This window comes from Epinephelus fuscoguttatus, linkage group LG8 (genome assembly GCF_011397635.1).
Source record: "Epinephelus fuscoguttatus linkage group LG8, E.fuscoguttatus.final_Chr_v1".
Lineage (NCBI taxonomy): Eukaryota > Metazoa > Chordata > Actinopteri > Perciformes > Serranidae > Epinephelus > Epinephelus fuscoguttatus.
The window spans coordinates 4,398,933-4,411,377 of NC_064759.1; the positions used below are offsets into that span (position 1 = coordinate 4,398,933).

The 12,445-nt window shown below is 40.2% G+C and overlaps 1 protein-coding gene across 1 annotated transcript; it reads right to left on the bottom strand.

The window, feature by feature from the left end:
- Positions 1 to 351: 351 nt before the first annotated feature.
- On the bottom strand, positions 352 to 6,935 carry cd83 (CD83 molecule). Its single transcript, XM_049584901.1, has 5 exons — positions 6,801 to 6,935; positions 6,300 to 6,436; positions 4,370 to 4,592; positions 3,670 to 3,776; positions 352 to 3,478 (listed from the first exon to the last, which is right to left on the bottom strand). The coding sequence occupies exons 1-5, from the start codon at positions 6,841 to 6,843 to the stop codon at positions 3,314 to 3,316; spliced, it is 675 nt and encodes a 224-aa protein (XP_049440858.1). The 5' UTR covers positions 6,844 to 6,935; the 3' UTR covers positions 352 to 3,313.
- Positions 6,936 to 12,445: the final 5,510 nt, after the last annotated feature.

Consider the following 12,445-nt stretch of genomic DNA (forward strand, 5'->3'; position numbering starts at 1 on the left):
GGGTCTAGGTACCATGTCTGAAGGTTTACTGTTGGGTCCAAAGGTGCTGGACTGAAAGGGTTTGGTGGAGACGGGGTTAAAGTGTCTTTGGGCAAGATACTGAACCCCAAATTGCTCCTGATGGCTGCTCCATTGGTGCGTGGGTGCAAGCAGCAGTGGTGTGTGAAAGGGTGAATGTAACATGTAACGCCTTGAGTGGTCAGAAGAATAGAACAGTGCTAAACAAGTACAGTCCATTTACCATTAAAACAATATTTTAAAATGATGACAGACGTCTGCCGAGCTCCACAGCAGTGTTTGCAGCGTAGCGCCTGTTCATCTATAAAGCATTAACTGAACAGGAAACAAAAGCTTTGTTTACAAGTTTATTATCCCAGACGTGCACTGTACAAAAACAAAACAAACTTGCACCAAAAACAAAAGTTATATTTAGGATAAAAAAAGAAAAACAATGAGGAAAGGCAGCCTCATAGAGGCCACAAAAAGTCTTCAGACAAGTTCAATATGAGACGCGTTTCTTCTCAATTCAAAACTAATCTCTAGTAATCACTACTCTGAGAATCTGAAGTCCTACAACAAACATTACAAACTTTTCAGTCATTGTTTTTCCGAGATCATAAGCAACCTTTCTCCTCCTCTGTTCATTCCTTGGTTTTATCGAGCTTAAAATTCTTCAATCATTTACATTATGCCACAAAACAAAAACACATACATGCTTCAAACTGAACCAGACAAAAGCAGATCAGCCTGCAGCAGGATGTGACCATGACGACATGAGCGCAAACATAAAACATGATTTTATCTTATTTCTATCTTTGTTGTTCCACTAAGAAAAGTCTGCCTCATAGCTACCATCGGTGGGTCAAAGCAGAAGTGCTACATTATTAATAAAAACAGTGTCTGTCTCTGTGCTTTCCCCTAAGTGTAAAAATAAAGGTCAGATGAAAGTAAATATAGTACTATGCGGAGGTGTATTTTAGTTCTGCTTTTTAAAGATCATCAAGGTTCAGTTCTCACTGCTGTGCAATCTGGAGTTTTTTAATCTGTCACTTGATGATATAGAAATACAGTGTGAAGATACTGAGTCTATGTTGTCTCATACCTGCTACATGCCAGTGCACAAAGTGTTTCTTACCCATCTAGCTTCTTGTCTACAAGTAGATCAATAAAATAAAACAATTAAAATCCAAAATACCAACATAGTAAAAGACATACAATCCATAGTGGTTCCTATAATCCTTAGGGCTGTTCTAGATTCTCTATCAGTCACTTTAACAACATTCACCTCATTCTGAAACTCCTCCTTTATCAGGACACAGTGACCTGATGGTAACTCTGACCACTGTCCTCTTTCATTCATCTTACTCTTCAATTCTGACAACAACATAAACAAACACATCCCTGTTTACACATACAGCTTGCAGCGTTTGAAAGAAGAAATAAAATAATGTATTTGACACACCAAAAATTAAAATGCACCACTGAATCGCTATCATTAGCTAACTTTACATTGCTCCTTAAGTTCACAGATTTCACAGACTTTGGCTAAGGTAGGTTGACCAAACCATCTTTTCAAACACATCTTGCAGCCTTTATCAGCAGATTAGATTTAGATGGATCTTGGTCAGTGGACTGTCACGTCTACATATGAGGTGCTAGGTATCCTGGGTACATCTGTTGTTTTGGGACATCTTCTCAGTATACACTTACACTTTCAGAGAAAATGTATACTCTCCGCTCATTAGATGCATACAGTCTTTTTCAAAACAAACTAACAACATCTGTAAAATGTAGCATATTTACGTTGATTTAATTGAGCAACAAACGCACGTGGTTAGGTTTTTCATGCAGGAAGCGAACGAGAAAGTCCAGTGTTGTTGGACCTACCCATCATCCCTTCAACCACCCTCTACAGACTCCCTAAATTTTGAAATTACGCTATTGGTTGTCAGCATTTTAAACTGACGCCGTTTGATGGCATTATTAACTGATACCACCCGACTACGTATCATACCGCTGTGAAAGGATGCCTGTTTTTTTTTTTGTCTGTATCTGAGGCATTATTTGGCAACTTTGGAATGAGACTATGTCGGTCAGGCAGTGACATTTTCTGACTCTCCAAACAACTGTTGTAGTATTAAGAGCAAGGCGCCAGGAGGGAGATGAGGTGGACAAACTCCAGATCACCTGGAAGGTTGCTGCTCCTGTCCTGAATGAAACCATGAGTCTTGACTTTAAGTTACGTTAGTGAATGTAGTTATTTTAGGCCAAACCATGTGCTTTTGTTGCCTAAATGCAAGGAGATTAACCTAAGAACTTTTTTTTAACCTACATTCTGAGTTTATTTTTAAAAAGACTGCATTAAACGAGCAGAAACTGAACATTTCCTGTGAAAACAAAAGTATATTTTGAAAAGACACAATGCATGTAGTAGCATAAACTGACACGCCGTCCCTGAGCCTCACAGTTTAATGTCTAGAGCCACTGACGTTGATATTTGACAAGTTAAAAGTGAGAATGTGTTGCATCTCTATGACTGATACACCTGTAATCAAACCACCATCCTGTAATTGGTAGTTGTGGCCTGAGGCCGCTGATCAGCAAAACCTACAAGCAGTGCTTCAGTACCCCTTCACATAAACTGTGCTTATTTCGTTCTGTTCAACGCTTTAGTCATCCCTACGATTTATAAAATGTGCTATATAAATATAGTAAGTTGGATTGGGTTACATGGGTTAGCATCTACACACTGATGGCAGCCACCATTCAAAGCGCCGGCCTGACCAGCAGCAATTTGGGGCTCGATGTCTTGCCCAAGAACGCATGCACAGGAGGAGCCCGGGTTCGAACTCCTAACCTCTCAGCATCCGGTGCACCTCCTGAGCCACGGGCAACCCCATGACCAGCACCCCGTCCATTTACACCAGTTTGCTGGACATCTCTCTCTGCTGTCTGGCTGTCCAGTCTCGGGGGGGAAGAGCCCGCTCTGAGTCCACATTGATTTTAGCTTCTTAAGATTTTCCTACAAGTTGGTCCTTGTCCTCTGCTGAAGATTTACGGGGGGGGGCAAACATTTAATAGAAGTCTTTGATTGGGATTAACTGGTTGTGCAGCTAAACTCGATTGTTCTGGAGGGATTATCCTTTAAAGTCCTAGTGATGAGGCTGCAGGTGGTTCTATAAATTGAAGGTGATGATTTTAACTCTTAAACATTTGAGGACAAGTAATAGATGAAGTAAGAAAAGAAGCTATTCTGTGGGTCTTCCTGGTCGTTCGTTCCTCCTGCACCATCTTTCCAGCACCATCTTTGTCTTTAAACGCAGATATTCTTCACTGTGGGTGATTTAGACACTTTAGGACCCAACTTGTAGATCAACTTTAAGTCCTTTTTTTCAAGCGGTTTGAGCGGAGCATCCAATAAAGTTTCTTTTTTTGGCGTCTTGCTTGTTTGGCGTCTGAGGATTTTCTTCAAACTGCCCTGTGGTGGAGACCAGGAAACATACATTCAGATGAGGAATGGACAGTTTATAAAGGTTCAGTGTGCTGTAGCTTAAATACAACAAACAATCATTAAGTGAATCCATGTACACGGGGTTGTTAGAGAGGCTGTGTTTCATGTGGGAAAATGTTCTCAAGCATTAGTGTGCGTAAGCAGATTCCATTACTTACATAGCTTATGAAAAAAATCACAAGTGCAAGCATCAGCACCACCGAGGCGGAAATGACCAAGAAAGCGTCGGCCATCACGACTGCTTCTGTGGAGCTGTCAACACAATCTGAAAATGAAAACACAAATTAAAGTTAGTCACGTTCAAACCTGCAGGACTTTCCGTTTGTATCAGCAGAAAGTGAAGGGTTGAACCTTGCTGTACATGACCAAGCACATTTTAAAGGCTTCAGACTCTGAGGCATATTTAGCCTCAGAAACCAGCGGAAATATTAAGAATCAAATTATCTCAGCAGATTAAAATCAAACCAGTTAGAAAACTAGACAAAGATGGAGAAGATGAGATGTGTTGGATTGGAACTGCTTGTTTTACTCCTAAACCAAGCCTGATCTGTATTAGTGTTGTCACAAATATCAAAGAGTGAGATTGACCTTTGAGGTTGAGAGTGAGTGAAATAGTAATAACCACAGTGATCCTGTCACTCTCTGGTCTCCCACCCACGCTCCATCCCTCGCGCCACAGATCCATGCTTTTCTACAGCTGATGTAAATGAGATGGTTGAGCCTGGAAGTTCCCTGCTTTATAATCAAATGTCACAGACGCCTCAGGGGCTCACGTGTTTCTCCCATCAGAGAGCTGGGTAAGTCTGAAACATCTGCCAGTGGGATCTGAACCCCGTGACTCCGAGCTCGGACTTTTACCTGTCAGAGTGAGGAGCACCTGGCCCTCCCGGTTCTGCTCGCCCACAGGTGCTGCCAGGTGGCAGACATACACGCCCCTGTCTGCGCACGTCACGTTGGGCAGGAGGATGCTCCGGGACTCGCCCAGCAGGTCCACCTCTCGGTCCACGCCGGTGTACCATCTCGTCGTGCCGTTAGGGAGGTCTTTGGTCAAAAGGCCTGAGAGTTGAGAGGACTCTTCGACCTGTGACATCATCAGTGCTGTGTTACATTCATGTACAAGTACACAGCTCAACAAGGGTTTACACTGAACTGTGAAACATGACTGTTTTCTAGAAGAAGCATTCAGATCCCTTACTCAGGTAAAAGTACCACTACCACACTGTAAAAATACTCCATTACAAGTAACAGTATCAAAGATAAAGTCATTGATGCAGAGTAATGACCCCTGTGAGTGTAAGTACAGCTTGTACTTCACTTGAGCATTTCCATTTTCTCCTACTTTATACTTGTACTCCACTCCAGTCCTTTTATCATAGATACTTTTGACGTTAAAGCAATATTTACATGATATGTTGCAGTACTGTACTACCATCCCAGTAGTACACAAAGTATCTAGAACTGGCTCCATATTGATAAACTACAACGCTGAAATGCTCCAACATGTGTTCATTACACACTTTGAAAGGAACCTCTGCATCATGAGTACTTCTACTTTTCATCCTTTAAGTAACATTTACCTGATAATACTTTAAACGTTTCCAAAGTAAAACTACTTTTACCTGAACACCTGCAAGTACTACAAAAAGTCAAACTACTACTATGTACTTTAACTTAAGAGTACTTTTTCCTGATGACACTTTTATACTTTTACTTAAGTTACATTTTCAATGCAGGACTTTAACTTGTGTTAGAGTATTTTTACAGTGTCAGTACTTTACTGCAGTAAAGAGAAAAACTAGGGATGCACAAAAATATCGGTGCATCATTGGTATCGGCTTTAAAATGAAATATCGGAATCAGCCAACATGCTTTTTCTTAACACTGAAACTGGGTGGGAAGAGACTTAATGATCACTAATATTAGGTGGGGGAAAAGTGGATATATTGATATCGGTGTCAGTTATTGGTCAAATGAGCTGTTACATATCGGTATATTAGATATCAGCAAAAAATCCAATAACGTGCATCCCAATGAAAAACAGAATATTACTGAATAATACTTTTACTTTTCATATTTTTGGTACATTTTGCTGATAACACTACCACCTCTGTTTAAGTACTACCTACACTCCCTTTACTGTGCCTGCTTTTACTTAAACAACTGTCAAACTACAGATAATAAAACTGCAAATATATGTTACATTTATTCAGAAATCCAGGTGATAACCACACATTATTATTGTGCACACCAATCTCCAAGTTTTTTTGCAAACTCTGCCTGAAAAATGTAATTTCATTTCATTTTATTAAACAAATGTGTCGCTGCCCATGTGTTATCTTACATTATTTCCCATTTAAATGCATGTGTTGCTGGTGCTTTGATGTAATTTTAAAACATGTCATTTTTCATTTTGTTAAATATTTCATGAGCTGCCAATTGTTATTTGATATTAGTAAACAAAAGCAAATATTTATGTTGTGATAAGAGCAATAAGACACCTTATAGAGGCTGTTGTGCACAGATATAAATACAGGTGTGCCTTGAGATTCTGGCTTGCTCTTTGGTGTGCTTTGGGCTCTGAAAGTTTAAAAACCACTGCTTTATACAATTTCTGACATATGCTTCACTTTCAGCGGGAAACAGAAAGTAATCCAGCCAATGAGACGTGGACATGTAGCTGTGTCAGTGTCACCTCCTTCCTGCTGCTTTGTATACTTGTACAAATAAAAACTACAGGATGTTGCGGTGTTTTTGCAATGAAATGTGCATGAAATAAAAGCAGCTTTACCTTGTACCACCTGACTGCTCTGTACTGAACACCGGGCGTGTATTTGGCGGTGCATTCAAGAACACAGTCTGACCCGACTTCAGTTATTGTCTCCAGCATGTTTCTTTCCACAGCCATGCTCACAGCATGACACATACCTGTGGAGCACAAGAGCATGCATGAAATATAAAGTTTATCATAACCTTACATATAAGATGTTTCATATCAGACACTGCTCCTGTGTATCTGTATCTTTACACACATTTCCTTATTCTATAAAGGGCTACCCACAATGAATGTACAGCGCTTTTTACTGTGTAATATACACGTGTTTATTATTTAACTGGTATTTTCTCCTGCTTTGTTTGTGTCGACTGTTCTGCACCACAACAACTCTTACTTATGACTAATATGAATCACATCAATAAAAGTTTTACGCATACTCAGCACAGTATCTATCATGTCATTCTGAGAGACAAAAACGCACCATGGATGACATTAAATAGTTTTAAAAATACTTACACAGTGACAGCAGCAGAGCAAGGTTCAAAATATGTGTTGTCATGATGTTGAAGATGTGTAGATGGAGAAGGTTGAAGTTTTGAGTTGAGGCAGAGACCTTGTAGCAGAGAGATTCTAGACCAAGTCTTTATATAGTCATGCTCTGATGCGGAAACAAAAACCGAAACGACATCCGCAAGGCGTGCTTCCTGTCTTCTCCTCCTCCTCCTCCTCCTCATTGATTGAACCCTCCTCACAATAGCAACACCTTATAGATTGCCATCATGCTTCACGTCTTGCATCCTCCTCTACTCATCATTTTAGGTGAGTAACATCATCTAAGATATCTCTTTCATGTATATTTTATAAGTTAGTGTCATTGATATGCTTTAATTAAGCTGCAAGTCGTATAACTTAACTTGTAGGTCTGCAGGTGGAGGTAGCTGTGCCTGCTGTGCAGTGACTAATGACTAAATGCATTAAGAAAAATAGCAATTACATTTCCCCCTGCTTGTAATTACACACACATTCCTCCAATAGCAACCACACATGCATTTAATTAACAGCTGGCGTTCAGTGGTTAAATCGGCGTACTTGCAAGTGACTGTGCTCAGATTTCATCATTCAAAAGCAGCCAGTGATGTCCCCTGCTATTACTCTGCCTGCAACAGATTACATATTAAACAATAGTCAGTTTGACATAAACCGAATTAATAAACGAATCCTGCAGATTTATAAAATATATAAAAATGGGCTTTACCTGCTTAGAGACCTGCGCAATAAAGCAGAATAGATTAAATTGACGGCTTTTTGAATGACGTTTAGCGTAACTTTGCGCAAGCGAGCGGGTTAGCGCTTTTATAGTGTGGATTACAAAATAAATCCGGTTTGACAGATATTTTAAAGTTGTGTTTATGATTGATTTATGTGTTTATTGTTTGCGACCATTGTTTACCTTTCGTTTAACCTGTGTCGCAGTCAAAAATGCTAAGTCATCAAGATGTCCGCCCACCGGCAGATCCTCCACCGACATTTTGCGATTTAATACGTAATACTGCCACAGTGGTATTTTTTGTGCATGGAATGCCTCGAGTTAATGGTAGCTATTTAATCATGGCATAACATGTTATTCGGCTACCAATGTTGTGATTACACACTTAATCGGTAGCTGAAAGTGAAACAACTTTGGGATTTCCCCATGGTTTTGCTGGTAAGAGAGGTAGTTTCCACGAAAACACATGCATGCCTCAAAGGTTAGGAAAGTCCCACTATGAGTGACGTTACGGGTATGTGGAAGTATTAAGATAGGCTATGTAAGGCTTTCCAGACCTCAGCAGAAAAATAAAAGTAAATTAAGCAAAAGCAAAACTGGCAGTGTCTCTTCTTTTAGGTACAGTAATTAGTGTCCGGTATTGTAATCCTAGGTATTCTTCTTCTTCTTCTTCTTCTTCTTCTTCTTCTTCTTCTTCTTCTTCCGAGGAAATCATACTTCCCATGGTGAAAACCATAGACTGTATATAAATAAATAAATAAATCTTCAATGTTCATGAAAAAAATGGCAAAATTCTAGAGTCATGGTAGATGATGTGTGGATGTGTTCACTTATGGAGCAAATCAATCATTGTTACAAACAAATTACCAACATCTCCATGCTGTCTAGATGCAATATGTGTATTTTCAGATTTTTGTTTCGATAACTGAATTTTTTACAGTGGTTTGAAATCTGCTTTTCCATGCATGGATGGCTGCTAAACCTGCACGTGTGGCTTAGTCAATTTGTGATGCTACACATGACTTGTCACTGACTAATTAGCTCAGTGAGATAGAAATTGATTCTTTGTCTCAGAGGTTGTGAGTTCAAGCCTCAGCTGATGCAAAAGGCAGATTGTGTTGCTAAACGTCTTCCAGTTCTTCTGCTTGTTGCTTAGAATTGCATTTTGTTGTGCAGTACATGCTTTACAGTGACAGTGATTTAAACTTGACCCTCAACGTTTGTAATAATGCATTTCTTCTTTAAATTGACAGTAGTTGCTGCTGTTGGCTCTGTAAAGGGCAAATCAGTGGTGATGGAGAGCAGGGCTAACTTTTCCTGCTGCCAAAGCTCTAAAATTGAGTTCGACCCACGATATGACACCACCTGGAGCATCGAAGACAAGGTAAAAAAAAAACCCTCCACCTGCATGCATAAAAAAAAGCAAGTGCATTCATACAAATGGCTCTGTTCCAAAATCAGTTTATGTTTTGTAATTATTATTTAAACAGACACAAAGATGCCCAACCTGTCACCAGATTACTGTACTTTTCTTATTTATCAAAAACTCAAAATAAATCTGCAAGCTGTCATTTATACAAATGAAAAAGTGCAGTTTTATTTTTATTTCATACTTGAGAGTTCCCTGAATTATTTGCTCACTTTTCCTACTTTAATTTGGATTCTGAATTTCAGTTTGAGCAAAAAAAAAAAAAAGTATGTTAATATCCCTGAAATTCCATATGTGCAGAGAATCAGAGACCAATCACTCATTGCTGGTGTTTAAAGACGTCATGTTCACATTCAGTGTTGCTCACCCAAACACACTCTGAGCCTGTTTATACATGGTATTAACACGAGTCTAGGGTGATCCGATCACAAGTGGACATTTCTTTATCTGCCTGTTCACACCTGGCACGAGGATCCATCCATCCATTTTCATGTGCTGATCCTGAGCCTGGTCGCGGGGGCAGCATTACAGACGTCTTTCTCCCCAGCAACACTTTCCAGCTCCTCCTGGAGGACCCCGAGGTGTTCCCAGGCCAGATGAGATATATAATCCCTCCAGTGTGTTCTGTGTCTGCCCCGGGGCCTCCTACCAGTGGGACATGCCTGGTCAGGATCCTGATCAGATGCCCAAACCACCTCAACTGACCCCTTTCGACGCAAAGGAGCAGCAGCTCCACTCCGAGCTCCTCCCCCTATCTCTAAGGCTGAGCCCAGACACCCCACAGAGGAAACTCATTTCGGCCGCTTGTATCCGTGATCTCATTCTTTCAGTCACTACCCAGAGCTCATGACCATAGCTGAGGGTTGGGACGGAGATGGACCAGTAAATCAAAAGCTTTGCCTTCCGGCTCAGCTCCCTCTTCACCGAGACGGTCCGGCGCAGCACCTGCATCACAGCAGAATCCGCACCAATTCGCCAATCGATCTCACGCTCCATTCTGCCCTCACTCGTGAACAAGACCCTGAGATAGTGGAGGCAGTAACTCACTTCCAGCCCAGAAGGGGGCAATCCACTGGCTCTAGGATGCATCTCCACATGCATCTGTAGTGAACACTTGTGATTGGATCTGACATCCAGCAAAACACCAGGCAGCTAGAGAGCAGAAATGCGCTGCAAAACACCACGAGCAAAAAGCTTCATTCTCATTAAAAACAATTACAAAAACCCGCCTCCAACTGCTAAAGCGCTTTCTGTAGCCCCTTTTACACTGCCATTTTTTCTGCAAATGTTGGGCCGTTTTGCCGGCAAGCTGCGAGCGTTTAGACACACAGAGCCGGATTGGTGAGTTGATCCAAGGTGCCCAGTTTTCCGCCTCGTAGGGTAGACATATTGGCGGAACCTTTTTGGTTTAAAAAGACTGAGGCGGCCTTCCGCAACAGGAGGGGCTGTTGAAGACCTGTGAAAGAGGGTGGTGATGACGCCGCACATGCGAGCCACTGGCGGTGGATAAACAGGAAACAGCTGATAGCAGGAATTAGTGAGCAGCTAGTAGCAAGAGGGAAACACAAACCTGACAGACACTGTAAAGATGAGCAACTGGGGAGACAAGGAATTGTCCTCGCAAACGAAGAGGCCATTAACCGTCAGATGACGTGAACAGTGAGGAACAGGCTGACTTACAAGAGAATCACCAAAGGACTGACCAGCCGCGGCTTCCCTCCCACGTCACTGTTTACGTCACACACTGAGCTACACGTTTTGTTACTTGCTCACGCCCCCCATTGCCCCGAAAAAGGCGCATTCTGTAAACAAAAGTAGGTAGGCGGCATTTTGCTGCACTCCCCGATTTTGTTTTTATACTGCCAATGCTGAAAGAAGACTGACTGGGCTTTCCTGCAAATTTGCACAACTCCTGTCTAAAAAAGAGCTTGTGTGTGACCGGGGCCTAAATCAGTTGCAAGTTGATCGATGCAACCAAATTGAGTCAATCAAAATGTCTCACTTCTCATCTAATTCTTGGGTAAATTATTGACTGTTCATAAAAGGATTTTGTTTTTCTCCTCGCAGCCCATTGCCTACTTGAGCAAATATTTTAAAGATTGCATCGCTCCATGCAAGAAGATTGAAGTTGGACAGATGTTGCTGGATCAGTGTGTCAGTGTAAACGCCACCATGGTGTTTACTGATGTAAGTCACACAACTTTGGATATTTAACACATCACTAAGGTGCTCCTGTTGACCCGCAGCCTTACCTACTGCTGCTACACCTGTTAGTGTTTGCAGTAATGGCACTTATTCAGCTACAGTGCTGCAGATTTATTATCAAAACACTTGGAATTTTTTAATCAGTGGGTTGTAAATTCAGGCTTTTTATTTTCAAGTTAGTCAGATTATTTAAAGTATGATGAGAAGAAATCATGACTGTTTAGCTGCTTAGTTTACACACGTGTTTGTGCGCTGGAATGTGCTGCATTAATAAACTTTCCTTGTATTTTAAAACTGTTTTAATGTTGCAAGAGAAAAGGATTTAAGATGTGGACCAATGAATGTGTAACACAAGTCTGGTAACATTGCTGGACTGTGTAGCCTCCCAAAATCTAATAACATTTTTTTATTATTAGATAGCAAGCTCAAATCATCCAGTGCTTTCTTTTGTTTATTTTACTTACTGGATAGTGAGACAGTTATATATATTATTCATGATGACAATTTTCACTCATCTATCTACAGGAGACGAATGTGACAGCAGAGAAAAGGATCAGCTTCTTCGGCCAGCCGTGCTCCGGTTCACCTGGAGTTCAGGGTGGGTCTCGTTTTATTGACCAACAGTCAGATTTTTTAAAGTATTAAAATTGTGTGACTGACTCAAACGCATTAATTCATTTGGTCCATCAAGAGATTTTCTGCCAACTCACAGTTAATATATTAAAGTCACCTGTCTGGGAGGAAATTTGGGGATTTTTTTTTTGGAGGCATTATTGTGTCCTTCAACAAGATCAGGGATCAGGGTACCTTTCCAGAGTGAAACATTAACTTTAGAGGAAACAGAGAAGTTTTGAATGGAGAAAGAAAAATGACACAAGTATCTATCTATAAATAAATAAATAAATAAATAAATAAATAAAGGAACAAATAAGTGCATGAATACATACTAAAATAAATAAATGCATACATAAATAACACACAGACAGAAATACAGAAATAAATGTAGTTGTACAAGACATTTATTTATTCATGTCCTGTTTAATTATCAACTTGTATTTATTTATGCATTTATTTATTTTTTCCATATTTATTTCAACATTTTTTATTCATTTATTTATTTCAGCATTTTTTTCTTGTCTGTCTTTCTTCCTGTGTTTGTTATTTTATCCTTTATTAATTATTTCATTAATTAATATTGTTTAAGTATTTCTTAATTCCTATATTTATTTATTTATAATTTATTTATTTACTTATTTGTTC